This window comes from Chiloscyllium punctatum, chromosome 25, assembly GCF_047496795.1.
Source record: "Chiloscyllium punctatum isolate Juve2018m chromosome 25, sChiPun1.3, whole genome shotgun sequence".
NCBI lineage: Eukaryota > Metazoa > Chordata > Chondrichthyes > Orectolobiformes > Hemiscylliidae > Chiloscyllium > Chiloscyllium punctatum.
In genome coordinates this window covers 61,531,985-61,559,281 of record NC_092763.1, presented here as the reverse complement: position 1 = coordinate 61,559,281, position 27,297 = coordinate 61,531,985, and the positions used below count along the sequence as shown (strand labels likewise).

At 41.8% G+C, this 27,297-nt stretch overlaps 1 protein-coding gene across 1 annotated transcript in view; it reads right to left on the bottom strand.

The window, feature by feature from the left end:
• Positions 1-20,601, bottom strand: part of chrdl2 (chordin-like 2) — a 64,157-nt gene extending 43,556 nt beyond the window's left edge. The window contains 7 exon segments of the mRNA XM_072595385.1: positions 5,145-5,290; positions 14,277-14,373; positions 15,619-15,731; positions 17,762-17,881; positions 17,884-17,922; positions 19,126-19,375; positions 20,513-20,601. Of these exon segments, the coding sequence (XP_072451486.1) occupies positions 5,145-5,290; positions 14,277-14,373; positions 15,619-15,731; positions 17,762-17,881; positions 17,884-17,922; positions 19,126-19,213 (603 nt within the window). The 5' untranslated portion in view covers positions 19,214-19,375; positions 20,513-20,601.
• Positions 20,602-27,297: the final 6,696 nt, after the last annotated feature.

Below are 27,297 nucleotides of genomic sequence, written 5' to 3'. Positions count from 1 at the left end.
CAGGAGGCAGTCACACCCGGTAGATTAAGTAATTCAAATTCAGTCAGTGATCAGGAACAGGGTGGGACTGTAAGTGAGGCAGGTAGTGGGATTTTGAGTTATAGAACATAGAACAATACAGCACAGAACAGGCCCTTCGGCCCTCGATGTTGCGCCGACCTTGTGAACTATTCTCAGCTCGTCCCCCTACACTATCCCAAAATCATCCATGTGCTTATCTAAGGATTGTTTAAATCTCCCTAATGTGGCTGAGTTGACTACATTAGCAGGTGGGGCATTCCACACCCTTACCACTCTCTGCGTAAAGAACCTGCCTCTGACATCTGTCTTAAAGCTATCACCCCTCAATTTGTAGTTATGCCCTCTCATACAAGCTGACATTATCATCCTAGGAAAAAGTCTTTCACTGTCTACCCTATCTAATCCTCTGATCATCTTGTATGTCTCTATCAAATCCCCCCTTAGCCTTCTTCTTTCCAATGAGAACAGACCCAAGTCTCTCAGCCTTTCCTCATAAGACCTTCCTCCAAACCTGGCAACATCCTGGTAAATCTCCTCTGCACCTTTTCCAATGCCTTCACATCCTTCCTGTAATAGGGTAACCAGAACTATACACAATATTACAAGTGTGGCCGCACTAGTGTTTTGTATAGTTGCAGCATGATATTGTGGTTCCAGAACTCAATCCCTCTACCAATGAAACCTAACACACCATATTCCTTCTTAACAGCACTATCCACCTGGGTGGCAACTTTCAGGGATCTTTGCACATGGACTCCAAGATCCCTCTGCACATCCACACTACCAAGAATCTTTCCATTGACCCAGTACTCTGCCTTCCTGTTATTCTCCTTTGTTACGAATGGAAATCATGAGGATTAGAAAATTAGCATTAAGGTGCTTTACCTGAATGCTCAAAGCATTCGTAACAAAGGAGATGAATTAACAGCACAAATCATCGTAAATGAATATGATGTGGTAGGCATCGCAGAGACGTGGAGTGGAGAGTTCAGGATTGGAGGAGGCTTAGCCCTCGACTTTGTCCAACAGATATGAGATTTTTGTTCCTTGTATGGATGAGGAAAAGAGCTGTGGATAGGATGAGCCAGCTGACCACGGCACCATGGTGCAGAAGGCCATTCAAGGGGGGGTCGGGGGGGAGCAAAAAGACAAGTAGTTTTATAGGGGATTCTATAATTAGAGGGACAGATAGTATCCCTTGTGAGCCTGATCGGGAGTCCCACATGGTGTGTTGCCTGCCCTGTGCCAGGATGCAGGACAGCTCTGAACGGCTTGAAAGGATACTGGAGTGGGAGGGGAAGGATCCAGTTGTTGTGGTCCACATTGGCAATAACAACATAGGCAAGACTAGGATAGAGGACCTGTGTGGGGAGTATCAAGCACTAGGAAGGAAATTGAAGAACATGTCCTCCAGAGTCATAATCTCTGGATTACTGTCCGAGCCATGTGCAAATTGGCATAGGGATAAGAATATTAGGGAAGTAAACACATGACTAAGAGATTGGTGTGGGAAAGAGGGATTCCCTGTCATGGGCCACTGGCATCAGTTTTGGAACCAGGGTAATTTGTACCATTGGGATGGTCTCCACCTGAACCGATCTGGAACCAGTGTTCTGGCGAAAAGGATAAATGGGGTGGTCACTCGGACTTTAAACTTGAGTCAGGGGGGAAAGGAAAGAGAAAGCAACAGGGACTATGCAATCAAGTAGAAAGATAAGCAGCAGGTTAGCATGTGTGTGGGGTTTAAATTCGAGGCAGACGAACTTAGGAATGAAGCAAAAAGGAAGGATAACTTCGACAGAGGTGATGGAAATCATGAGGATAAGAAAATTAGCATTAAGGTGCTTTACCTGAATGCTCAAAACATTCGTAACAAAGGAGATGAATTAACAGCACAAATCATCATAAATGAATATGATGTGGTAGGCATCACAGAGACGTGGTTGCAGGGGGTTCAGGACTGGCAGTTAAGCATCCAAGGATTTACAACTTATCGAAAAGACAGGAAGGTGGGCAGAGGGAGTGGGGTTGCCCTGTTAGTTAAGAGTGAATTTAAATCTATGGCACTAAATGACATTGGGTCAGGTGATGTGGAGTCTGTGTGGGAGGAGTTGAGGAACGACAAAGGCAAAAAAAACATAATGGGAGTTATATACAGACCTCCCAGCAGTGGTCAGGACCAGGGGTGCAAGATTTACCAGGAAATAGATAGGGCATATCAGAAAGGCAAGGTCAGGGTGATCATGGGGGACTCCAATATGCAAATGATCTGGGTGAATTATGTTGCCGGTGGATCCATAGAAAGGGGAATTCATGGAATGCTTACAGGATGGCTTTTTGGAACAGCTTGTGATGGAGCCCACAAGGGAGCAGACTGTTCTGGACTTAGTTCTGTGTAATGAGCCAGACTTTACAAAAGATCTTAAAGTCAGGGAACACTTAGGAGGCAGCGATCATAATATGGTAGAGTTCAGTCTGCAGTTCAAAAGAGAGAAGGCAAAATCGGATGTAATAGTGTTACAGGTAAATAAAGGTAATTACAGGGGCATGAAAGAGGAACTGACGAAAATCAACTAGAAGCAGAGCCTAGTGGGACAGACAGTAGATCAACAATGGCAGGACTTTCTGGGTGTAATTGAGGACACCATACAGAGGAACACCCTAAAGAAAAGAAAGATTACCCGGTAGTGGGGGGGTGACTAGACAACCATGGCTGACGAAGGAGCCCAGGAAATGTATCAAAGAAAAAGAGAGAGTCTATAAAGTGGCCAAGAACACTGCGAAGTCAGAAGATTGGGAAGACTATAAAAACAAACAGAGGATAACAAAAAGAGAAATAAGGAGAAGGAGAATCAAATATGAAGGTAGGCTAGCCAGTAATATTAGAAATGATAGTAAAACTTTCTTTCAATACATAAGAAACAAATGAGGGGTAAAAGTAGGACCTCTCCAAACTGATGCAGGAAGGCTAGTGATGGGAGATAAGGAAATAGCTGAAGAACTAAACAAATGCTTTGTGTCAGTCTTCACAGTGGAAGGCATAAGTAATATCCCAACAATTAAGGAGAGTCAAGGGGCAAAGTTGAGCATGGTGGCCATTACAAAGGAGAAAGTACTTGAAAAGCTAAAGGGGCTAAAAAATGATAAGTCTCCTGGCCTGGATGGGCTACATCCTAGGTTTCTGAGGGAGGTGGCTGAAGAAATAGCAGAGGCGTTGGTTATAATCTTTCAAAATTACTGGAGTTAGGGAAAGTCCCAGATGTTTGGAAAATTGCTGTGGTAAACCCCTTGTTCAAGAAAGGTTCAAGACTAAAGATGGAAAATTATAGGCCAATTAGCCTAACCTCAGCTGCAGATATAATTCTAGAATCCATCTTTAAGGATGAGGTTTCTAAATCTTGGGAGTGCAGGGTTGAATTAGAACAAGTCAGCATGGATTTTGTAAGGGGAGGTCGTGCCTGACAAACCTGTTAGAATTCTTTGAAGAGGTAACAAGTAGGTTAGACCAGGGAAACCCAGTGGATGTTATCGATCTAGACTTCCAAAAGGCCCTCACGGGAGGCTGTTGAGTAAGGTGAGGGCCCATGGTGTTCAAGGTGAGCTACTGGCATGGATTGATGATTGGCTGTCTGACAGAAGGCATGGAGTTAGGATAAAAGGTTATTTTTCAGAATGGCAGATGGTGATAAGCGGTATCCTGCAGGGTTCAGCTTTGGGGTCACAGCTGTTCACTTTATATATAAATGATCACAATGAAGAAACTGGAGGCATTCTGATGAAGTTTGCCAATGATATGAAGTTAGGTGGACAGGCAGGTAGTTCTGAGGAGGTGGGGAGGCTGCAGAAAGATTTAGCCAGTTTAAGAGAATGGTCCAAGAAATGGCTGATGAATTTCAATGTGAGCAAATGTGAGGTCTTGCACTTTGGAAAAAAGTACACGGGTATGGACTATTTTATAAACGGTGAGAAAATTCATAAAGCCAAAGTACAAAGGAATTTCTGGGAGTTCTAGTCTAGGATTCTGTAAAGGTTGACTTGCAGGTTGAGTCCGTGATTAAGAAAGCAAATGTAATGTTGTCATTTATCTCGAGCGTTAGAATGTAAAAGTGGTGGTGTGCTACGGAGACTTTATAAAGCTCTAATTAGGCCCCATTTAGAGTACTCTGACCAGTTTTGGGCCCCATACCTCAGGGAGGACATACTGGCACTGGAGCGTGTCCAGCGGAGATTCACACGGTTGATCCCTGGAATGGTAGGCCTAACATATGATGATTGGCTGAGGATCCTGGGATTGTATTCATTAGAGTTTAGAATGTTATGGGGAGATTTAATTGAAACTTGCAAGATAATGCATGGCTTAAAGGTGTTTCCATCAGGTGGAGATATTAGGACTTGTGGGCACAGCCCTAGAATTAGAGAGGGTCAGTTTAGAATGGAAGTGAGGAGACATTTCTTCAGCCAGAGAGTGGTGGGCCTGTGGAATTCAATGCCACAGAGCGCAGTGGAGGCCGGGACATTAAATGTCTTCAAGGCAGAAATTGATAAATTCTTAATCTCGCAAGGAATTAAGGGTATGGGGAGAGTGTGGGTAAGTGGCGTTGAAGTGCCCATCATCCATGGTTGAATGGCAGAGTGGACGCGATGGGCCGAATGGTCTTACTACCATTCCTATTTCTTATGGTCTTATGGTATAAACTCAACAGATACTGCCAGAGTTACCTAGAATGCCATGGCTAGTGGAGGTACTGGAACACCAGCCTCTCCAAGCACACACCATCCTGACTTGGTACTATCTCTCAATTCCTTCACTATTATCGGGCCAAAACCCAGCAGCTATCTGCCTAACAGCACCATCGCTGTCCTTACTCACTCACCCCAACAACTGCAGCATTCACTAAAGCAACTCCTCACCACCTTCTCCAGGTCCATTAGCGATGGGCAGTTAAAAAAAAAACTGACCTGTAGCCAGTGAGGTGCCCATCCTGTGAATGAATCTTAACAATACCCTACATGTGGCTTTAAAAATGTTTGAAATTACATGAAATGTTAGCTCTCTGGCCAGGAGGTTGAAGGTTTTGTATGGCATGCTTTTGTTAATGGTCCTTGGCAGACTGTGTACCTACCGAGCAGCTGCATTGGGCACACTGGTTTGGGTGCCGAGACAGAAATAGCCCCTCAGCCACGAACATCTCTCCATGCTGATAGCTGGTGCCGTTGTATTCACAGGATTTCCCAACGATTTTAGCAGCTGCTGGAATATGATGCTCATCTGCATTGGAGAGGGGAGGAATGGCATTTAAAATAGCAAATGTCTACAGAAAGCCATTTCGAGTGGAGTGAAAATAGCAATGAATGTATACTTCATGTTATCAACTGTGTTCAGAATGTTTAAAAAAATGCACCTGCACAATGCGCCAGATGCATCTGTGTTAAAAGATGAGAGAACCTGCATTTATATAGCACCTTTCGCGACTTTAGGCTGTACCACAGCGTTTTACAGAAAATGAATTACTTTTGAAGTTTGGACATTGTAATGTTAGACTTTACCTACACCAATGCATAGTTTACACTTACCAATCACTAAGTACAGTCTCTACTTACTTGACGTATTGCTTCCTTCAGCAGCTATACTGTAGGGAACCTAATCTAATCTATAATTTATTCATCATCTTTTTTTCTGGCCGATTGCTATCTCAGTTTGGGATAGAATTCGAAGAACGCTGGTCACATTGTTGTTATTTACAAATCGTACAACAGTCTCGGGGGTGTCTTGCTTTTTTTGGGGGGGGATGGACGAGGAGCTGCAATAAGCAGAATTCGCCGCCAGACGTTGCAATACGCTGAATACATGGCGTACAGGAGGTGACTGGAGAAGTTCGTGCCTGTATCTTTGCTACACGGTGCACTACCCAGTTATTAAAGTAGCGATAGAGATATGGGGACTGAGGGAATGTGTTTCTAATCAGGCGAGTTACGAGAAGCCAAAACGATTGTTGTGTGACGTGCATTCAGCTAGCTCCTGGGGCCAGGCGTCCACACATGGATACCAAGATACTGCCCTCGACAACAAATAAACATAGACATCAAAAATAGTACATTTAAACACATCCACGCTCCCCTAAAACCGAGAGCACTATAAAATCAACATTTAGTCTACTTAATTCGCTTTGTGACGGTTTTACTAGCTTTGCAGCAACACTTAAACAGAGGTTGACTCAACAGCATATGTTATTCTGGATTCAATCGTCACGCTATTCTTTTCATGTTACATTAAAAACAGTTCAGACTTACAGAACGATACAACACAAAGAGGCCATTGGGCCCCTCTGCTGTTTGGTAAAACTCCCATTCTTCTGTTCTGGCTTCAGAATGTCATTATTAAATCTACTTCAACCCATTCCAACGAGGCATTCCGGATCAGGGAAAATAGGTATATTTTTTAAAATCTTAGCCCTTCTAATTTTTCTCTCTATTACTTTATATCTGTGCCTTACTGACTTTTCTAATGCTTTGAAAATAATTTTCTGCGTTTCTGTATCAAAATCCTGCAACTTTTAATGCCGTCTATCAAAGGGTAGCATGGTGGCTCTGCTGCCTCACAGTGCCAGGGACCAGGTTTAATCCCACCCTTGGGCAACTAGTCTGCCTGACTTTACTCTGGATGCTCTGGTTTATTCCACAGTCCAAAGATGTGCAAATTAGGTGGATTAGTCATATGGAATACAGGGAATGGGTAGGTGGACACTGTTTGGAGGATTGTGTGGAATTGATGGGTCAAATAGCCTGCTTCCACATTATAGGGATTCTAAAGCTACTCTTAATCTTCTCTGCTTTCAGAAGTACAGCTTCCCCAAATACCTGAAGTGCCTAGTTCTCCATATCATTCCCTCTCCTGCATATTTGCCAATTTTGTAAATGTGTTTTACCATCACTAAACTTGTATAAAGCTTAAGTAATATTAAGTATACTTTTTGGAAAGTCAGTTATCTCTCAATCAACATTTCTTTGTTAAGGAATTCAATTAAGTTTATTTTAAAAATGATTTACCTTTAACAAATCTGTGCTGATTTGCATTTATGTACAGACAATTTTCTTAATATTGTTTTCCCCACACCACCAAGATGAGGATGTCAGGTTTGGAATTATTGGATTAATCACCCATTATTTTATAAACCAATGTGTCATATTTGAAATTCTGCAATCCTCTAGGTCTATTACCAAATCTAAGAATGATTGGAAGATTGTGGCTAGAACCTCCATTTCTACCTTTACTTATTCAATAACCAGTAACTTGACAGGATAAGTTTTCTGTTTTGGTTGCTGCCATTCTTTTATGTTCCTACTTTTATAAAAATTAATCATATCCAATATGGATAGAATATCCACCTTTACTGCTACATTGGCAATATCCTGCTGTTTGAGACAGATGCAAGGTATTTATTTAATACCTCAGCCATACCCTCTGCTTCACTTGAAATCCTTTTTGTCTCTTACTTGGCCCTACCTTGTCTCTGACTACCTTTTTAATGATCATACGTGTACAATCAGTATCTGGACTCCTTTTTTGTTTACACTTTCTTACATTTTCCCTTTGCTCATCTTATTCTTTTCTAGATCCACTTTTTTTTATTTTCCAGCAACCTCAAAAATGTCATAAACCTCTTTGATCACTTCGTTTTCATCTCTATATTTTTAATCATACATTGAGCTCTGCTTTTAGCTGTTATCCTTCTCCCTCTTGCAGGCTTTTGCCTATTCTGACAATAAAAACAGAGACATTCTCATGAAGGGTAATTGTCAGCCTGAAACATTGATTCCCTCTCCACAGATACTGCTTGATCTAATGAGTATTTCCAATATTTTCTGACTTCATTACAAATTTCCAGCATCTATAGTACTTTGCAACTGTATCAGACATTTCTTCCTTGAAGGCTTCCCATTGTTCATACTGTTCTGCATGCCAAAGTTTGACTCTATTAAACCTGGGCTAGATCTCATTTTAATTCACAGAAATTAACTAGTTAAGTATTTGCACTTTCAATTCTTCTTTGTTCTCTTTCATAAGTATTCAAAATCTGATGATATTAGGATCACTATTTCTAAATAGTCAATCATTGGAAATATGCTTCATCCACTCCATTGTCTTAATCACATTTAGCACTCTTTCTTTCCTCATGGGATTGGCAACATATCTGTAATACACATTTTCAAGAAATCTTCCTCCTTTTAGAATGTTACAATTGATCAAATCTGTGCCTGGCCACTGTAAGAGTGACTCCGCTAATCCTACATGCCCCTGTCTCTCTATGTAATGCTGCAAATTCTTTCTTCTTCAGTTGTTTCTCCAGTTTCAGTTTGAAAGATTGATTTATTGAATCTGCCTTTGTACTCTCATTGCATACTAAATATTTATTTAATATAACACTACCTCCTGTTTTACTGCTAACAACACCTTCTTCTTAGTGTACAATGAGAGTGCAAAGGCAGATTCAATAAATCAGTCTTTCAAACTGAAACTGGAGAAACAATAAATCCTTTACATTTGTCTTCAGTGGAGAAGAAGGTGTTGTTACTGTAGCAGTAAAAATAGAGGTAGTGTTATACTAAATATTTTATTGCAGATCCTAATCACTTGCTACATCATAGCTCCTTGAAAGTGGAGTCGCAGGTAGATAGGATAGTGAAGAAGGCATTTCGTATGCTTTCTTCTATTGGACAGGGCATTGCATATAGGCGTTGGGAGGTCATGTTGCGGCTGTACAGGACATTGGTTAGGCTACTTTTGGAATATTGTGTGCAATTCTGGTCTCCTTCCTATTGAAAAGATGTTGTGAAACTTGAAAGGGTTCAGAAAAGATTTACAAGGATGTTGCCAGAGTTGGAGGATTTGTGCTAAAAGGAGAGGCTGGGGCTGTTTTCCCTGCAGCATCACAGGCTGAGGGTTGACCTTTATAGAGGCTTATCAAATCATGAGGGACATGGTTGGGGCAAATAGACAAAGTCTTTTTCCGGGGTGGTGAAGTTCAGACCTAGAGGGCATAGGTTTAGTGTGAGAGGGGAAACATACAAAAAGGGACTTAAAAGGCAATGTTTTCATGCAGAGAGTGGTGCATGTATGGAATTTGCTGCCAGAGGAAGTGGTGGAGGCTGGTACAATTACAGCATTTAAAAGGCATCTGGATGGGTACATGAAGAAGAAGGGTTTCGTGGGATATGGGCCAAGAGCTGACAAATGGAACTAGATTAAGTTAGGATATCTGGTCGGCATGGACAAGTTGAACCAAAGAGTGTGTTTCTGTGCTGTATATCTCTATGATTCTATGACTTGTTACTATCCTACTTTATACTGGAATAATTAAAGCTCTCCATTACAGCTAAATAGTTCTTGCATCTTTCTGTAATTTGATGTTCATATTCTCTATTCAGTAGCCTAATAGGACTTCTTTACTCCTTTAATTGCAAGCAAATCAATTCTGTTTTTGATTCCTCATCTACATCACCCCTCTACATGGCTATAATAGTTTCTTACTGCCACCCTCTTTTTATTCCAATCTGTTTCTTGTATCCAATAATAGAAAGTTCCCAATCTTCCTGTTCTCTGAGTTTTGTCTCTCTCATTACCATAGCCTAACAAGGTGTCATGTACCTGCAGTTCAACCAATGTATTTCCATGGTATATGCAGTTACACACATGCAAATCAATTATGATGCTGTGTTTCTCTGCCATTTTGATTAACAGGTTAGGGCCTTGGGGACAGCCCAAGGAAATACTGGTCACACCTGCAATCAGGGTAGAAACTAGTTTTCTGTCTCTTAGACTGGAAGGCCACCTTGATCAGAGGCTGACAGCTCTGTTGTCTGAGTAGAACATTGGAGACAGTTGTTACTGCAAGCTCTGCACTTGATGAGGTAAATCAAGCTGGATAAGAGCTTTGAAAGTATTTGGAAGTCAATGAGGGGTTTGGGTTGCAATTTGAGAGGCAATGAGGAGAGGGCAACGTACAGTGTTACAACTTGGGAACCCTCTAATGGGCCAGGTTAAAGAATGACTGCCCTTCCATACCTGCCAAACTGATTATTTGCTGGGGGCTTCTCTTATGGCCAGTCAAATGGCAGTCGTGGCAGGATGACACTCTTAAATTGGTATCAACTTCCCACTTAAGGACCTTAATTGGCAACGGGTAGACAAGTGGCTCAATGCTATTCTCACCACTGGTATAATTGCCGGGGAGGAAGGGGTGGGGAGTAGATACTGTATTTAGTGGACTACTCATTGTATTTAGCATGCTGATTCAAACACACTTGTGTTCTTGGATTTAGAGGGCATGAACTCAAGCGAAGGAGCTAGAGTAGGCCATATGATCTGTTCTGCTAGCTCTGTCATTCAGTATCATCATGGCTGATCTTGGACCTCAACTCCACTTTCCTGCCCACTTCATAATCCCTTGATCCCCCTGGCAGTCCATCATGCCCACATTATTTTCTGGTAATATTGCCTCTTTAGCAGAAGAATGTTCCAAAAGAATTTAAGCTTTTTAAATTAAGCAATCTTACGAAACATGATGCCATTTTTGATGATATAGCACATTATTAATGACTAATATATTATACTGCATTTAATAAAAAAATCAAAAGTATTTTGCACCAGAATAAAGCAATATATGATATATTGTCAAGCTTCACATTTCCTGCCCTGCAGAAATATGAAAGCCTTGACTATCTAGTACGTATTATGCCCCTAAAATAAATTGTTTGCTTGCACCACAGATCACCCAAAGAATTTATGCTAATTAACAGCATGTGGCTCTCAAAAGCCACAAGCCTGGATAGTGTAGTATGTTACATTTATGGATGGCTTTTGTGATTACCTTTTGAACGCACTGCTTCTCTACGATGTGATTTTTTAAAAAACCAATGTAAATATTTTAAATCTTCAAAAATAAAACTCATATCTTTTGTAACACTATATATAGATTTACTGAGTATTCTTGAAAACTGAGCCACTATTTGAGATTATTTTGAAAAGGTACAGCAGAAGCTTTCAGTTATGTTACCTCTATTTTACCACCACTTCATTCTTTCCAAAGGAGCTATTAAACTTGTTGTCATCTGAAAACATCTAATAGGTCATATTTGTTAATTTCAAAAGAGGCTATTAATTTAGGCTGTTCACGGAGACTGGAAATTTGCAATTTTTTACCATTATGAGAATAATGACACCAACCAAACAACACTTTCAAATCTGCTTTAAAACTTGTCCTGTTTCACCATCTGTCCTCAAAACTGGAACAGAAAACTTTGGAAGCACCAAGAATTAGTAAAAATATAAAGCTAATGAAGGTTTTTGAACATAAGTTGGGAAATTACATCTGTCAATCTCACTCTGCTATTCATGTTTTCACATTAGGATTGATGTTACAAATTTTCATATATTAACAGGACATGTTAATGTACCCAATCAGCGGTGTTATAGTCTATCATAATATAGACAGCTATGCTATAGTAAAAGAAAAAATTGCATTACAACAAGTTATAATATATAAATGTGACTCTTTTATAAACTTTGATGTGTGATATAATTGATGTTTTCTTTTGTAACATGCACATTTTATACGATACTTCTTAAAATTCTTGTTTATTTAGAGATATCGTTGCAGAAAGTCTTGTATGGTTTTCGTCATTGTTCTGTTATCTGTACTGTCATATGTTTCATGTTCATAAGCCTGTGCATTTCTTTTTAAGTATTGGAACTTTTCTAGCCATCAAATTGCACCATAATTCATGATACAAATTGGCAATCAAAATCATACAAGAGCTCTCACCCAAAGTATGACCTATTTCCCTCTCTGTAGGGAATGCCACCACACTGTGGAATACTTCCAGCATTTTCTGTTTGTCTCATAGTTTCAGCATCCATTTTATTCTCATATATCTATTTATCCAATCAGTGAAGAGTCAGAATCAGAAAAAATAATTTAGAATTGTGAATTCGATGTTTTCTGTACCTCATTTGATAATCTAAAGGGAGATTATATTAAGAGATTAGTTTTAAGAAGTTTTTATTTTATTAAATTTGAAGTAGTGATATTTCATACCTGGAAAGTTAGTTTTCTGTTGGTGTTTGAGACTTAACTGGCTGTTCAAAGGAATTTAGTCCTGATTTACAATACAAATGTTTTAACATTGTATCACTGAATACATTCATATGGCAAGCCAGGGCAGTGCAGATATTATTTTTGCAAAGCTTACACAGGAGCTTATGAGTTCATCAGGAACTTCTGGATTTTTGGTTTTACTTTTCTATACATTCTTGCTAGAAATTGTTCCCCAAGTTATACAGCAACAAGGATCTCTTTTAAACAGAGAAGTAGTCTGTCCCAATTTTAGTTAATTCTGAAGCAACCTTGAGCTGTGAATGCAACAATGGAAATTCATCCAAAATAAATCCTGAGAAACATTCGACCGAACTGACTTTCAGTGCATCAGTTTGTGCTGGACCTGGACACAGTTCAGGAGGTGGAGGGCTGATGTCCATCAGTAATACTTATTGAAACTTATGTATCTTTACATGTGTCCATTTTTACATGTGTAACTGTGTTTGTGGAAAGCAATATGCTTGGAGCCCAGTGTACAATGTATTGATGATGTGTATCTTCTGACAGATTAACTAAATAATTGTAAAAAGGTATTTAATACTGACTCATGTCCTACTTCAAAAAAAACACCTACCGGAATAATGAGCAATCTATCAGTAATGATTTTCATCCTTTGATAGATGGGTGCACCAATCAAAATTCTCTACTTTCCCAGCTACAAATAATAGGGCTAGTGAATGTAGATTTTGCAAAGAGACATTCTGATATGGCTTTGGTGAATCTTCTGGTAGTGGTAATTTAACTGATACCTTGGTCAGAAGAGAGTATTCATTTCCTAATATGCCTTCCATAGCCGTACTGAATGTTATTCTACAGTAAGAAATATTTTTCTACATTTGTTTAAGTAATGTCCAGTCTTTCTGTGATCATATAAAAAGCCAGCCACAGGGGGATATGTTCAAAACTCTATATCCTGGTTCCTTTTATTAAAGTTAAAGAAGTAAAATTCAGATCACAATGCTAGCTCACCTATGAGAAATTCGACCTGATAAACTTTCCTAGGCAACTATAATTTTCGGCAGTTTTTTTTAACAATGGAGAAGTGTAGGAAGGAAGTGCTTCATATATTATCCAATTTAGATTAGATTAGATTCCCTACAGTGTGGAAAAAGGTCCTTCGGCCCAACCAGTCCACACCGACTCTCCAAAGAATAACCCACCCAGACCCATTTCCACTCTGACTAATGCACCTAACTCTATTCTGGATTAGTGGTGCTGGAAGAGCACAGCAGTTCAGGCAGCATCCAGGAACTGCTGTGCTCTTCCAGCACCAGAATCTGGTTTCCAGCATCTGCAGTCATTGTTTTTACCACCTAATGCTATGGGCAATTCAGCATGACCAATCCACCTGACCTGCACATCTTTGGACTGTGGGAGGAAACCGAAGCACTCAAAGGAAACCCATGCAGACACGGTGAGAATATGCAAACTCCACACAGACAGTCACCTGAGGCTTGAATCGAACCTGGGACCCTAGTGATGTGAGGCAACAGTGCTAACCACTGAGCCACCATGCTGCCCCTAATTATACGTGCTATATTTTACTTTAGCCTGTATGGACTAGCACCTATCTGTTGCAGTTTTCAGGCTGCACATTAGACCTTGCTTGATTGCTGTCAAAAATTGAAATGTTCAATGCACGAATATAGTAGGTAGTTATTTATACCAGTTCATTGAACATTTTAACAGAATCCAGATTGTTCAATGGGTGGAGGCAAATTCTAAGTGTGAGAAAATGTACCTACACACAATAATTCAATTTTGGTGGTACATTTGCACCAGTCAAAACTTGCAATGTAAATTCTGAGGCTATAGATCAGGCTGTTAGTGCCCTGACAGACCAGGGATGTAGGCAGTCTTTCATATCAAATACATCAGAAACTGTTTGCAGCTTGACTTAGTTCATCTTCAATTTGTGTAGCAGATTTTTTTTTAAGAAGAGAAACTAATAAACCCAGTGTTTCCTTGTGGAAGTTATTGGCAAACTCTCACCAACTACAGTCCATAAAATGAAATCAAATAAGGGATCAGACTACTTGCCGCAATCGCCAACACCTCTGACCGAGTAGATGCTGAAGAAGAGGCAGACGGTGTCCTTACCTGGCACGCAGTGAGGACAGCACTGCTGTGGGACTGTCACTGGGCTGGAGCAGTGGATATTTGGGCATTTCACTCGATTGCAGGCCACGTGTCCATTCTGGAAATTTAAATCCTTTGTCAGTCATAAATACAAATTCAGACATTACACCGAAGAGAGTTTACATGGCTTTGAACTGGGCTATCTACATTATACTATCATCAAGGAATCATTGTTAGGAAGTAATGTGCACATCCCACAGTCATTAAAAACCCATTTTGTAATCTTATTTTGCTACATCTAAGACTCTATATAACCTCTAAAAACTGGACCTTTCTCCAGCGTTTATATGGTCATTTCTAATTGATTTTTTTTCAAATGCGCATCTTATCTGTAAATATTTTCATCTCTGACTCATTCACTTTGTTGTTTATGGTCAACTTTGAAAAGTTAACCATGATGAAGTTTGTGCAGTGCATTTCCCGATGCAGTGATAAACTGCTGAGGAGAACGTTCCCCTCCACCTCATCACTGATCCTACCCCTCCATCCCAACACTGACCCGACCCCTCCACCTCATCACTGACCCCTCCCCTCCACCTCATCACTGACCCTACCCCTCCACCTCATCACTGACCCTTCCCCTCCATCCCAACACTGACCCTATCCCTCCAGCCCATCACTGACCCTACCCCTCCACCTCATCACTGACCCTACCCCTCCAGCCCATCACTGACCCTACCCCTCCAGCCAATCACTGACCCTACCCCTCCACCTCATCACTGACCCTTCCCCTCCATCCCAACACTGACCCTATCCCTCCAGCCCATCACTGACCCTACCCCTCCAGCCCATCACTGACCCTACCCCTCCACCTCATCACTGACCCTACCCTTCCACCTCATCACTGACCCTTCCCCTCCACTGACCCTACCCCTCCAGCCCATCACTGACCCTACCCCTCCACCTCATCACTGACCCTACCCCTCCACCTCATCACTGACCCTACCGAACCCTTGATCACCGGGGGGATACCTCTCTATCGAGCTCCGACACTGTTCCATCAATTCTAACTTCGCCAAAAGCGATCACAGTGAGGCCAGGCTTTGGGTTACGGTTCTCGGTACTCCAATTTTTAAAAGAGAATCTACCAACATATGCCGGAATTGTATCTCCGTATCATTTCGCTGTTTAAACAGCAGCTGCACTCGGACGCTGTCTGTTACCGCCAAGCTTGTAATCATTTATTACAACAGAGCTCAAGTAATGTTCTGTTTGGCCGTACACACTTTCTACACACACGGGTTTACACATTTACTCCCGGGATCGCAAACACTGAAAGAAGACAATGATGATGCCAATATACCTCCAAACAGAGACAGGTTATACAATACACGAATCCATAGGGCTCCAGGTAAGGGTGCCATCTCTCACCCAAGCGATACTTCTTATCCTGGAACACGCAAAAGGCGTCGGACTCTGTTCAAGGAAATGCAACAACGGGAATGTGAGCAAACCGACCTGATGATAGCTGCCTTTTATTTAACATTGAGGCCGAACGACAAGGAAGCAGTCTGAGATATCTCCACAGACTGAATCTAGTGTCTAACCACACGCAGTTAAAAACCACACAACTCCAGGTTATGGTCTCAACAGGATTATTTGGAAGCACTCCCTCATCAGGAGCAGCGCTTCGAAAACTAGTGCTTCCAAATAAACCTGTTGGGACCATAACCAGGTGTTGTGCCGTTTTTAACGTTGTACACCCCAGTCCAACACCGGCATCTCCACATCATTGTAACCAAACATATCCAAGTCATACAAATGTGAAATGTGACAGCCCAGGCAGGTGTGATGAAGCATTGAACTGCCCAGACATTGAGGTGCCCGGCCTTGGTTACCTGAGCGATTGGACAAGATTAGAATGTTTTCTGTTGTAAATAACCTTTGTTTTAATAAAAAAATCTGAAATGAAGGAGGGATAGGAACTCGTACACAGCTAGGGAACATGCAATGGACTCCGCTCAGTTGCCCCGGAATGGGGTTCGTTTTCCCCGTTTTTGAGCGATCAGCAGGCGATTGTTACAGTTCGTCTGCAGACTGGACATGTTCGCTGGAGCTAACCAGCATTGTTAGACCCGAGCGGAATCCCGACAAACACGGCATCCGCAGTATTCCGCTTATCGAACACTCCGCCCTGACCCAAGACCGGTTGTTTCCACAAACTGGTACAGTCCAAGCCAGCCCTTAGACGAGACTGGCTCTCAAAGGAAGAGAGCGTGTCAGAGTCCGCACACTTCCAGCTTTATCTGCTGAGTTCAATGTTGGAACCCCCCACCCCCCAAAAAAAACAGTGTGGCACTTGTGTGTCAAACGTCAAACTTCTGCAATGGCTTTGACCAGAGAGAATTCTTGTCTTGTTAGAGTTAGTGTAACACGCGGTAGAGGGTTGGCAGGGACTACAGCGATTCTTTCGGATTGAGGTCAGAGATAGCAGTAAACTATATCGGCTCCGGGTCAGATTGAAGTGAAAGTTAATCAGTGCTCCTGGGTAAAGCCGGGAAAGCTATCATTCAGGTCTGGGTGCACAGTGATGGGAAACCGCAGGCGGTGTTCTCAGTTTAAGCAGGGTCATGTGATAAAGCAAAGTAGCAATGGTAGTTTGTGGCGAGAAAGGTGACCTGTGATTGAAATTGGGTGGTTCTGCATTTTCGGTGATAGGGCTCATTGAAGAGAAGCCGGGCGGCAATTGTCCATGTATTGCCCCACAGCAGAATCGCCAGGCTTGGCTCAAGGATTGGAAAGGGCAATAATAGTTCATTCCTTGGCAGGCCACTCGGATCGATAGCCTTGTTTCTGGAGAGGGCCGGGTTAGATTAGGAGCAGGGGAGCTGCGGTTGTGGAGGAGCTGAAGAACGTTGCTTGAGCGGCATTTGCATGGGGTTCGGGTTCTTTGGATCGAGCAGCCCGCCCCCCCAGATGGAAAGGGCTCAGGGGCCGGTTTAGCAATTAGCTTCTCCGCGGTGCTGTAGCTCCGGGAGCCGCCTGCCCGGCTCCGAGCAGGATGGAAGAATAACAAATGGGAATCCTTGAAATAATAAATAATAAACCGTTCGCAGTTGGTGGTGAGTTCTGTGCGCTGGACATGAACCCTGCTTCGAGGACACGCCTGCATGTGCTTGTGTGTGTTGTTGCTGTTGGCGTGAAGTTGCTATCCCTCCCCGGTGAAGGGATGAAGCAGGGCACCGAAACCAGAAGAGAAAACGCTGGAAAATCTCAGCAGGTCTGGCAGCATCTGTAAGGAGAGAAAACAGCCGACGTTTCGAGTCTAACTGACCCTTTGTCAAAGCTCAGACAAAGGGTCACTTAGACTCGAAAACGTCAGCTCTTTTCTCTCCTTACAGATGCTGCCAGACCTGCTGAGATTTTCCAGCATTTTCTGGTTTGGTTTCAGATTCCAGCATCCGCAGTAATTTGCTGTTAAGCCGGGCACCGAGTTGCCCACTTACGCTTGCCCAGCTCAGGTTTGCCCGCGTCCACCTTGAGGAACATGAGCGCGCAGTAAAGGACCAGGCGGAACCCTTCTCTGCCCGTCAGTCTCCAGCTCGCTCTCATCCTTCCGCACAGTTCGGGGCCAGGTCTCCACGGAAACTGCTCAGCAAAACGGGCGCTGTGTTTTTGAACGGCGGAAAAAAAAGGGGGGAAACGTCACTTGAATTAACGCGGCGGTGCAGCCCCCTTCCTTCCTCTTTTGTTTTATTTGGTCGGAAGATACAGCCAGACTGCGCAACAAATTCAACCAACACGCCTGACTTTCCCCTTCCAAAATAAATCACGGCGTATTTTAAAACACATTGCACACGCGTCCCTACGCTCAGGCACTTCAAGGCGTGCTTCCCCCCCCCCCCCAATCCTGGGATTGAAAGTTTCAAGGTATATTTAAAAGCGGACGCTCTGCTTCTGACTGGACTGTTAAAACATCAAACTACTGATCCGACAATAAGTTAAAGGCATGATCTCAGCGCAGACCGTCCTTGGATTTCACGCATTAATATTTTTGTCAGGAAATAGGCATTCCATGACTTTTCAATGTAATTCCTGAAAATGACTCTGCTGAGACAGTGTTGCGTTTAAAAACCCACTCGCTGTTGACCGTCCAAGTGAGATCACTTTAATTCCCATTTACACGTTCAACTGTCAGTGGCTATCTATAATATTCAGGCAGGATTTCCCGTCAGGATTAATTGGCACTCATTCAGTTTTAAATTTTTTTAAAAAATTACCTTCTTCAAAACCTGTCCGATTGACTGACTATAGTTCAGTGTTTCTTTCAGATGTGATATCCCAGTTCTTTAATTGGGCAGCTGCTATTTTCCATCACTCTCTGACTGATCGGCTTGACTAGCACAAGACCATTCTATTTTTGAAGCCTGTTTCCAGTGGACGAGTGAGGACCTTTAATTCCTGATGCAACTTCGCCTGAGTTACTGGAGATGTCATCCAGTATTTTCTGGCAACACTCTTGGTATGTTGCTGGCGAAAGCTGACGAAGGTTTGAAATAAATCACTTCTACTCGAAACTCAAGTTTCTCAATACTAAGACTACAAGTGACATACTGGTGAAGTACAGGATGGCCATGCATGCACATGTAACGAATAACTGTCCAACGCAACTTACGTTCGTGCCTCGGAATAACTATATTGGAATATTGGTCAAGAAAACGGTTTTTTAACCAATCACAGCTCCAACTACTGTATTACAATACCAAATGAGTTTACACATGAGTTCGAGTTTGTTTCCAAGACTGACAAGCAAGCATAAAGATTTTAACTCGGAGCACCCTTATCCCATTAACACGAAGGAATGACTTACCGACAGCTGTTGACGCTGCAGTGTTCAGGCGCTTATTATTGGTCCTCTTTCTGCCCGGGAAGTCGGTCCAGTTACACAGCGCGTTCATACAATGCACTGTCCTCCGTACTGGCTGACGGCAGGTTTTTCAAACGGCCTGGGGTATACCCGAGTTGCTCAGGGGCACAGCAGCTCGGATCAAAGAATCAGTTCAACTGTGCAGTTCCAACTAGTTTGGTAGATCAGCGATTGTCTTCTTCAAAATCCACCCCTTAGCACAAAACAAACAGAAAATTGAGCACCTTGTGTGTAGGACTGTGCGTGTGTGAATTTCTGGGCAGCACACATGCAGACAAATGAAGTCATATCCCCAAGCCTCTCTGACAGTCTAATGACCAGACACTGCCCCAGTGTTTAATGTTCACACTTTCATTTTTTTGCCAAGTGTAACTTATCGTTCCTGAAATCCCTCAGGTGGCCGAGCTCCAATCTGCTGCAGGGGATCAGAGTAACTCAGCAGCGACCCCCACTGGCTGCTGCCCCTATGACAGCCTCAGGGTCTGCAGCGTGGGCCGCGTGGACTCAGCGCCGCTGTACACAGCGTGGCCACAGCATAACCATTTGGAGCGGATCAATCATTTGGGGGAACTGGTGGCTGACTTTTAACGGGATTCTCCCTTCTTCTCCACTCCCCCCCCCCCCCTTCGCATTTGTGATCTGATGCGGAGATTTCAAACAACCAAGACGCCTTGGGCACATATTGGATGCTCAGTGAGGGCGCATCACACACCAGGAACGCAGTAACTTCACTTGCAGTCCTTTGGCTAACTTAGTGCAACTCAATACTGACCATCAGAACGCTAAATTGGTGTCAGAGAACCCCGGAGAACAAAAGAATGTTAGCCAGCGAAATTGCAAGTTCTAAAACACGTCTTAGGAGAGTGGTAATGGAATTTATGATAAATTGTTTAAAACAGAATGCAGTGAAGCGTATTTTGGTCAAGCCATTAAGAATTGTTATTTAAGCTGGATAAGGAAACAGATGCAAGTTGGGGTTAGTATCCGGAGTTGCCTGCAATAAAAAACAACAACTCCTGTGTCTTTGCTGGCCCCCCCTCACACGGAATCCACTGTGTTCTCAGTTTCTGCGAACATTATCTGCCTTGGACAAAAGCCATTTCATTTGTGACATGCACAAAATAAAGCGATTGTACTCGACTAATTGTGGCATGGCCCTGTATTAAATTGTTTGTCAGCATTACGGGGAAAGCGAAACAACAATCCCATTACCGGACGTAAAGTTCAGAAAAAAAAATTATATTTAACAACAGACTTTTGCAATTTGCTAGCTGGTTAGTAAATAGAATGAGGTCCATTGAAACAAATAATTTTCCCAAACGTTGCTCACCGTCAGTCACTTTTAGAGACATGCTATCAAAGGCTCTGTTTTCAATGCTTCTTGAAACCTGGAAACTCCGGTTGTATTTATAAAGATTCTGTATTTGAATAAAAATAACGAGAGATTTGCAAAAATAAAACGGTAATGAAAAGATTTTTTTTTTGCCTCTCCTATCACTGAGTCATCTGCAAATCAAATACAGAAGGATTAGATCACTAGGCAGTCCGAACGGTTACACAAGGAACTCAGAAATGCTTTGTAAATGATTGAATATTTAAGGAATTCCATCTGACATCATATGGTTTCCGGACTTGAAGACAAAATGCAACATAGTGGTAGACCTTTTGTAATTTTGTAAATTAGGGGGACTGACAATTTTCAAATTATTTCAATTTCAATTTATTCTGCCCTAACAAACACCATTACTTACGGATATATTAAACTTTTAAGTACCACGTGTTTTTTTCAAAGAAGGCCATTCAAGCGAAGGTTGGCTGAGAATGTAAATTTGTGACTGTCATATCCCTGTGTGAAGCATTCAGCCCCCTAATTCATCAGGAGAGATCCCACCAGAAGAGTGTCAAGGCAAGTTTAGACAGCAACTCAAAAGGGGAGAGAGGCCATTCAAACAGAAAATAAGCTCAGATCTCCTGTGGATACAAGAAGCTGGTTACCCCTCTCAGTAGAAAACCCTGTCCTTTTTGTTGTGTTGCAGAGTGCAGGCATGGTATGAGATGGAAGAAAGGAAATTCTGGCTGAAAGGCATCTTTGTGTTTTATCCTTCGCAGAATATGTTTTAGAAAGGCGTTTAAATAAACAGTTGCCATCGCGGCAATCTGTGCTAGTGTGTTGTTTGGGGTTTGAGTTGCACTGTGCTAAAGTGTGACACGAAGTCAAGCTGATCACTTCCACTAGACACTCCTGCATGGACAGGTGAGAAGAATTAAAACCCCGGTCTCTTTCTGTTTGCTTACAGCAAGTTATCAGCAGAGTCACTGTTTAAGGAAACTGGACAAACTCCTTTCAGCTAACTGAAGAATCAACAATCCCCAAACAGCTACTCAACTGCCAAAGGGAGTACTACTGAAATCACCTTGTCAGCTACATTATACTTTTACAATCCATTCATCATGGTCAAAAGCTGATTTGTATATTTTCTTTAACATTTACTTTTTAGACAATTCATTTCTAAACTATGTGTATATGTGTCAGATATAACATTTTTTCTTGTGGTTTATTCACTATAAACTCACTCTTTAACTCAAGGAAGTTGGTGAAATTGGCTCCATTTATAACATAAGTACATTTGAGCTGGGAAAAGTTACTCATAAGGAAAGAGATCTTTTTTTTAATTGATTCTGTTATGACCAACCAAATGAGGGGTGGAATTAAGAACGGGAACCAGTTCATCCCTCCTTACCCAGGTGCATGACATTTTATGGGCATCCCATACAGAATCATCATGAATTGAGAAACCATGCCCAGAGACCAGTTGTAACAATAATTTTTCAGTTTGCTAACTGAAAGCAGGTCTAACCCACACCACTATGATTTCCACCATATAGTTCAAGGAGGCAAGACATGAATCCACCTCAGTTGGAACAGGGATCAAACCCCATGCCCCTTGCATATATTTGATTCCCATTAGTTGTACAGCCAACTGAGCAAGCATTCCCAACAAATGCAAGTTGTTGCACCAATGTACACTTTAGCATGCATGGTGTAGCCTGGAGCTTTGGGTGGTGTTGATTGAGGCTCTAGGTTCTGACCATCGCATGGCTGACCTTGGTATATGGTAGAGGGACTTGCAAGTTGAAACTCAACCTGAATGATTATATTTCAAATATTCCTACTTTTAAGATCGGTCCTGGAATAGGTCTTGAATCCAGAGATTCTGCCTCAGAGGCAGGAGCTGCTGTCTAATGCTTTACAAGATCCCCAAAAATTGTAAACGTAGATGTTCATAATTTTGCAATCGTTTATGATTTTACATCTTAGGTTCATTTTAATAGTTGTGTTTATCTATGTAATGAATTTTGACTACTTGTTTGTATAATCAAAGCAATTGAGGACCTGCAACCATGATAATTTTCAATGCACCACAAAAGAAGTTCCCATTACTTTATGTATATTGTTCTACAAACAGAACAAGGGGTCCTGGTTCAATTGCTGTTCAATCATTGTTGTTAACTCACATCCTGGGAGATGGGATGGCAAATCCCAAGAGGAAAATGGGGATTTGGTGTTAGGGTGGAAACAGCTGACATGACAATAGATATAGTACTATTGGCCCAAGCAATCTCACATTAAAGAGAGAGCAATCAGCCAAGTGTTTGATTCTGTAAAATTGTAAAGCCTTGTAAAAGGCTCAGAGGTTCACAATATACAATTAACATCAGCTGTTGCTTCAATCATAAGCCAAATTCATGTTCACGTGACTGCAGTGTCACAGCATCATCAGATATGCTGTTGAGTGCCTTCATAACTGGAGGGGAAATGAAACGTTGTGAGATGTTAAACTGAGTTAATGATTGCAGTTAATGCTGGAAGTGAATGAAGAAGCTATAAGAAGAGAAACTGTGGTGTAATAAGCCAGAAAACAAGTTTCAAGGTTTTTCAGAACAGCAGTAGAGAATTTGTTGCTGATCATAATTATAAGATTGAAAGAAATAGGAGCTGCAGACCATTTCGTCCATTGAAACTGCTTCACCATTCAAGAAGATCGTGGCTGATCTGATTATGACCTTAACCCCACTTGCCTGCCTGTTCTTCCACAACCTTTAATTATACTCAATGTACCTTTCAATGAAAAATCTGCCTAAGTCAGAAAAACGCACTGATTTAGCTTCCACCACTCTCTGGTGAACCTTCTGTGAACTGTTGCCAATATAAGTATATTCCTTCTTATGAGACAAAAATATACACAGAGTCTTAGATGCAGAACTCCTGTGACAATGAAAAGAAGAGTTACCTACTTTTATACACCAACTGCCTTTTAATAAAGGCTAACATTCCATTTGCTTTCTTAGGTGTTTGCTGTCTCTACCAGCTGCAATATAGTTTGATCTTGCATCCAAGTGTGGGCTGGCTTGAGTACATTCTGTACTTGATAAGCACACCAAGAGGCTGGGTTGCAAAACGCAAAAACAAAATTTCTACTGTTAGATGTGATTCTACACGTGGGCAATGCTTACTGAATAATCCTGACCGTGCTAATAGACAACAAGTAATTTAAGGCAATCAATTGAGCTCAGAACCTTTTTTTATGCAGGAAGTGATATTCATTTATATGTAAGTATCTGTTCTCTCCAAACAAAAAGAGTATTTTAAGACTTTTTTTTAATTAACCAGGGTATGGGGAACCAACATTTCTGGTATCTTATGGTATCATAATATTATGACCATTTGGAGTTGACTTGCCAACTAATAGGAATCAGTTTTCTGTTGTGGAATAAATTGTAGTGATTGTTTGAAAATTGGAACATTTGTTTTATTCTAGTGAGAGAAAGCTATTTCTTTTCTCAGCAGTAAAATATTTCAGTTAATTTCCTTCTGAAATAAAATGATATCCGCAGCAGAAGAGGAGCAGCCTATTGATGAGTAATGGCTGTATCTTTATTCATTTAGCAAGTTTTGTTGTCTAATACATAGAGCCAGGGTGCACATCCTGTTTCATGTGGGAACTCCAGGACTCCTCTCATGACCTAGGAACTGTCATCAGCAGTAATTGCTCAGTCTCTGGGTTTTGGAGTTTGAACAGCAGCTAACGTCTCTGCTATACATAGCAAGGTTGAGAGATTTACAGATTGTATGCTTATAAATACAATCACCTCAAACTCAGGGGTATACAAGAGTTGAGGGCGGAGAAAAGCACCAATCATGGAATTGTTCCCTGACTGCAGATCATCAGTTCATCCAAGGTCTTGAATCTTGGCAGTCAGAACCAAGTCAATGGCACTGTACAGGGGCTCATGAATAAGATTGGAAAAGCAATAGTGATAGGAGATTTGGTGGGAGAAGTTTTGCACAGGCACAGACACAGACACATCCAGGATCTGTCATCTTTCTGTTGCTAGAATCATGGATGTCACTGAGAACCTGCAAAGCACTTTTAAGGGGAAGGGATAACAACAGTAATTATTGTCCATATTAGTACTAATGATATAGATACAAAGAAAGGTAAGGTCCACAGCCATAATTTAGGGAGCTAGGAAAGAAATTAACCAGCAGGATATCAATAGTAATTACCTCTGGATTACTTGCAACACCATGTGCATGTGAATAGAAATAGGAGGAAAGGGCAGTACGGTGGCACTATGGTTATCACTGCCGTCTCACAGCGCCAGGAACCAAAGTTCGATTCTAACCTCGGGGGACTGTCTGTATGAAGTCTGCACATTCTCCCTGTGTCTGCGAGGGTTTCCTCCCACAGACCAAAAATGTGCAGGTTACATGAATTGTCTGCACCAAATGGCCTTGTAGTGTCCAAATATGTGCAGACTAAGTGAGTTATGGTAAATGGGTTATGGGAATAGAATGGGATGCTATTCGGAAGGCCAGTGCAGACTGGATGGGTTGAATATCTGCACTGTAGGGATTCTATGAGAAAGTAGATAAATGTTTTGTTTTAGCAGTTTCCTGGACATTGAGACCAATTCTGCTGAGATAGAATCTGTTTAGGAATCTGATTACGTTATACCTAAACAGAGGTAGAACAACTTTCCTTGTCATACAATTTTCTGGCTTGGTTTAATCTAATACAGCAGGGGTCTGGGGGCCAGGAGATAATATGAGGGAGGAACAACTTGGGACACAGAGAAGTGGGAGAGACAAATAGCACTGGACTAGAAAATAGTAAGGTATTACATAAGGTTAAAGTAAACGAAAAAACAATAAAAAATAAAATTGGGTTACTGCCATTTGTGTCAGTGTGGATGATCATGTTGACCTGCTGGCATCTATGTGGACACATAGAGTCACAGAGGTGTACAGCATGGAAACAGACCCTTCGGTCCAACCCATCAATGCCGACCAGATATCCCAACCCAATCTAGTCCCACCTGCCAGCACCTGGCCCATATCCCTCCACACCCTGCCTAATCATATATCCATCCAAATGCCTCTTAAATGTTGCAATTGTACCAGCCTCCATCACTTCCTCTGGCAGCTCATTCCATACACGTACCACCCTCTGTGTGAAAAAGTTGCCCCATAGGTCTCTTTTCTATCTTTCCCCTCTCACCCTAAACCTATCTCCTCTCGTTCTGGACTCCCCGACCCCAGGGAAAAGACGTTGCCTATTTACCCTATCCACGCCCCTCATAATTTTGTAAACCTCTATAAGATCACCCCTCAGCCTCCGACGCTCCAGGGAAACCAGCCCCAGCCTGTTCTGCCTCTCCCTATAGCTCAAATCCTCAAAACCTGCCAATGTTCTTGTAAATTTTGTCGCAACAACAGACTTGGCTCAAAGAAGGACAGGACTGGATACTAAATATTACTGGACACAGGGAAAAGAAGATTTTTGCAGTGGAATCAATAACGTATCTGTTTGGCTAGAACTAAGCAACAGTGTGCCATTCTATTGATCAGCATATTTGATAGAAAAGCCACTCATAGGAAGAATGTAAAGGAACACATTTGCAAGGCAGTTAAGGATGAAATGCATTCCAGAGTTGAAATAATTATCTGAAGTAAACCAGCTTCAATGGATTAGGAACAGATCTGGACCAGGTAAATTAGAATAAAAAGCTTCCAGGCATATTGGTAACAGAACAGTGAGCTGCTGTACCTTGGCACAGTCAAGGTATATTCTCATGAAAGTTATGGATAAGAGAAACAAATCCAGAACTCTTTGAATGATGAATGATACCGAAATTAAGAGGAAGAAGTAAAAGTGAGCCAGTGGCATATTGGCATGGAATTGAATGAGAAGGGGGAGTAGGAGGTAAGAGCAAGTTGGTACTAGATACTACTTTGTAAGTAGCTGCTGTTTCAGCTGTCCTTACTTTCTTTATTTTCCACTATTCAATGATAATCAGAGCGGTCTTGTCCAAGGGAAATGATGGTTTGTGATTTGTATCCTTATGTCCCCTCCGAAATGTTCCAATACTGACAGATAAACAAGCAGTATCAACTGTTGTAAATTGAAGGGGAATGTGGATTAAACAGGAACTAGTCCAAGACTAAACTGCGTGCCATGTTATAAATCAATTATATGAATTGCATGTTTCATTATGATTGAGTGCTTTCTGAGATATGGGTAAGTTTATGTTGGATGACAGAGCTGCGTAATTGCATGGGGTCTTGGCATAGGCATACAGCAATTGTATTAAATAATTTTGAACACATTTGCATGAAGCATTGTCAGATTTTCTCAATGTGCACCACATCTGGTGTATTCATGCAAGTGATGGATCATCAAATCTATCAATTCCAAATCAAGCCAATATCCTTTGGTACACTTTTGGTGTTGTTCATCATTTCTGGATATAATTCAGTGGCACTGAGTTTGAGTTCTAATAATCACATTGAAGGTGGGAGGTTATAATCCAGAGGTCCTGGTTAATGTGTTGGGGTCATCTCACAACTTCAGCTGGAGCTATTCCTGTTGTTGCATGTGGGGTGGCCCTACAATTGAACAGGAACCGGGAAAATTTAGTCTCAGTTGACGTTGTAGGTTCCTACTTTAAGCCTGCCTTCAATGTTTGGACTCCTCTTTCTGCTAGACCATTGGATGACATATAGTGTGCAGGTTTCCTTATGTGCCAAATGCCATTGGACTTTACAAAATA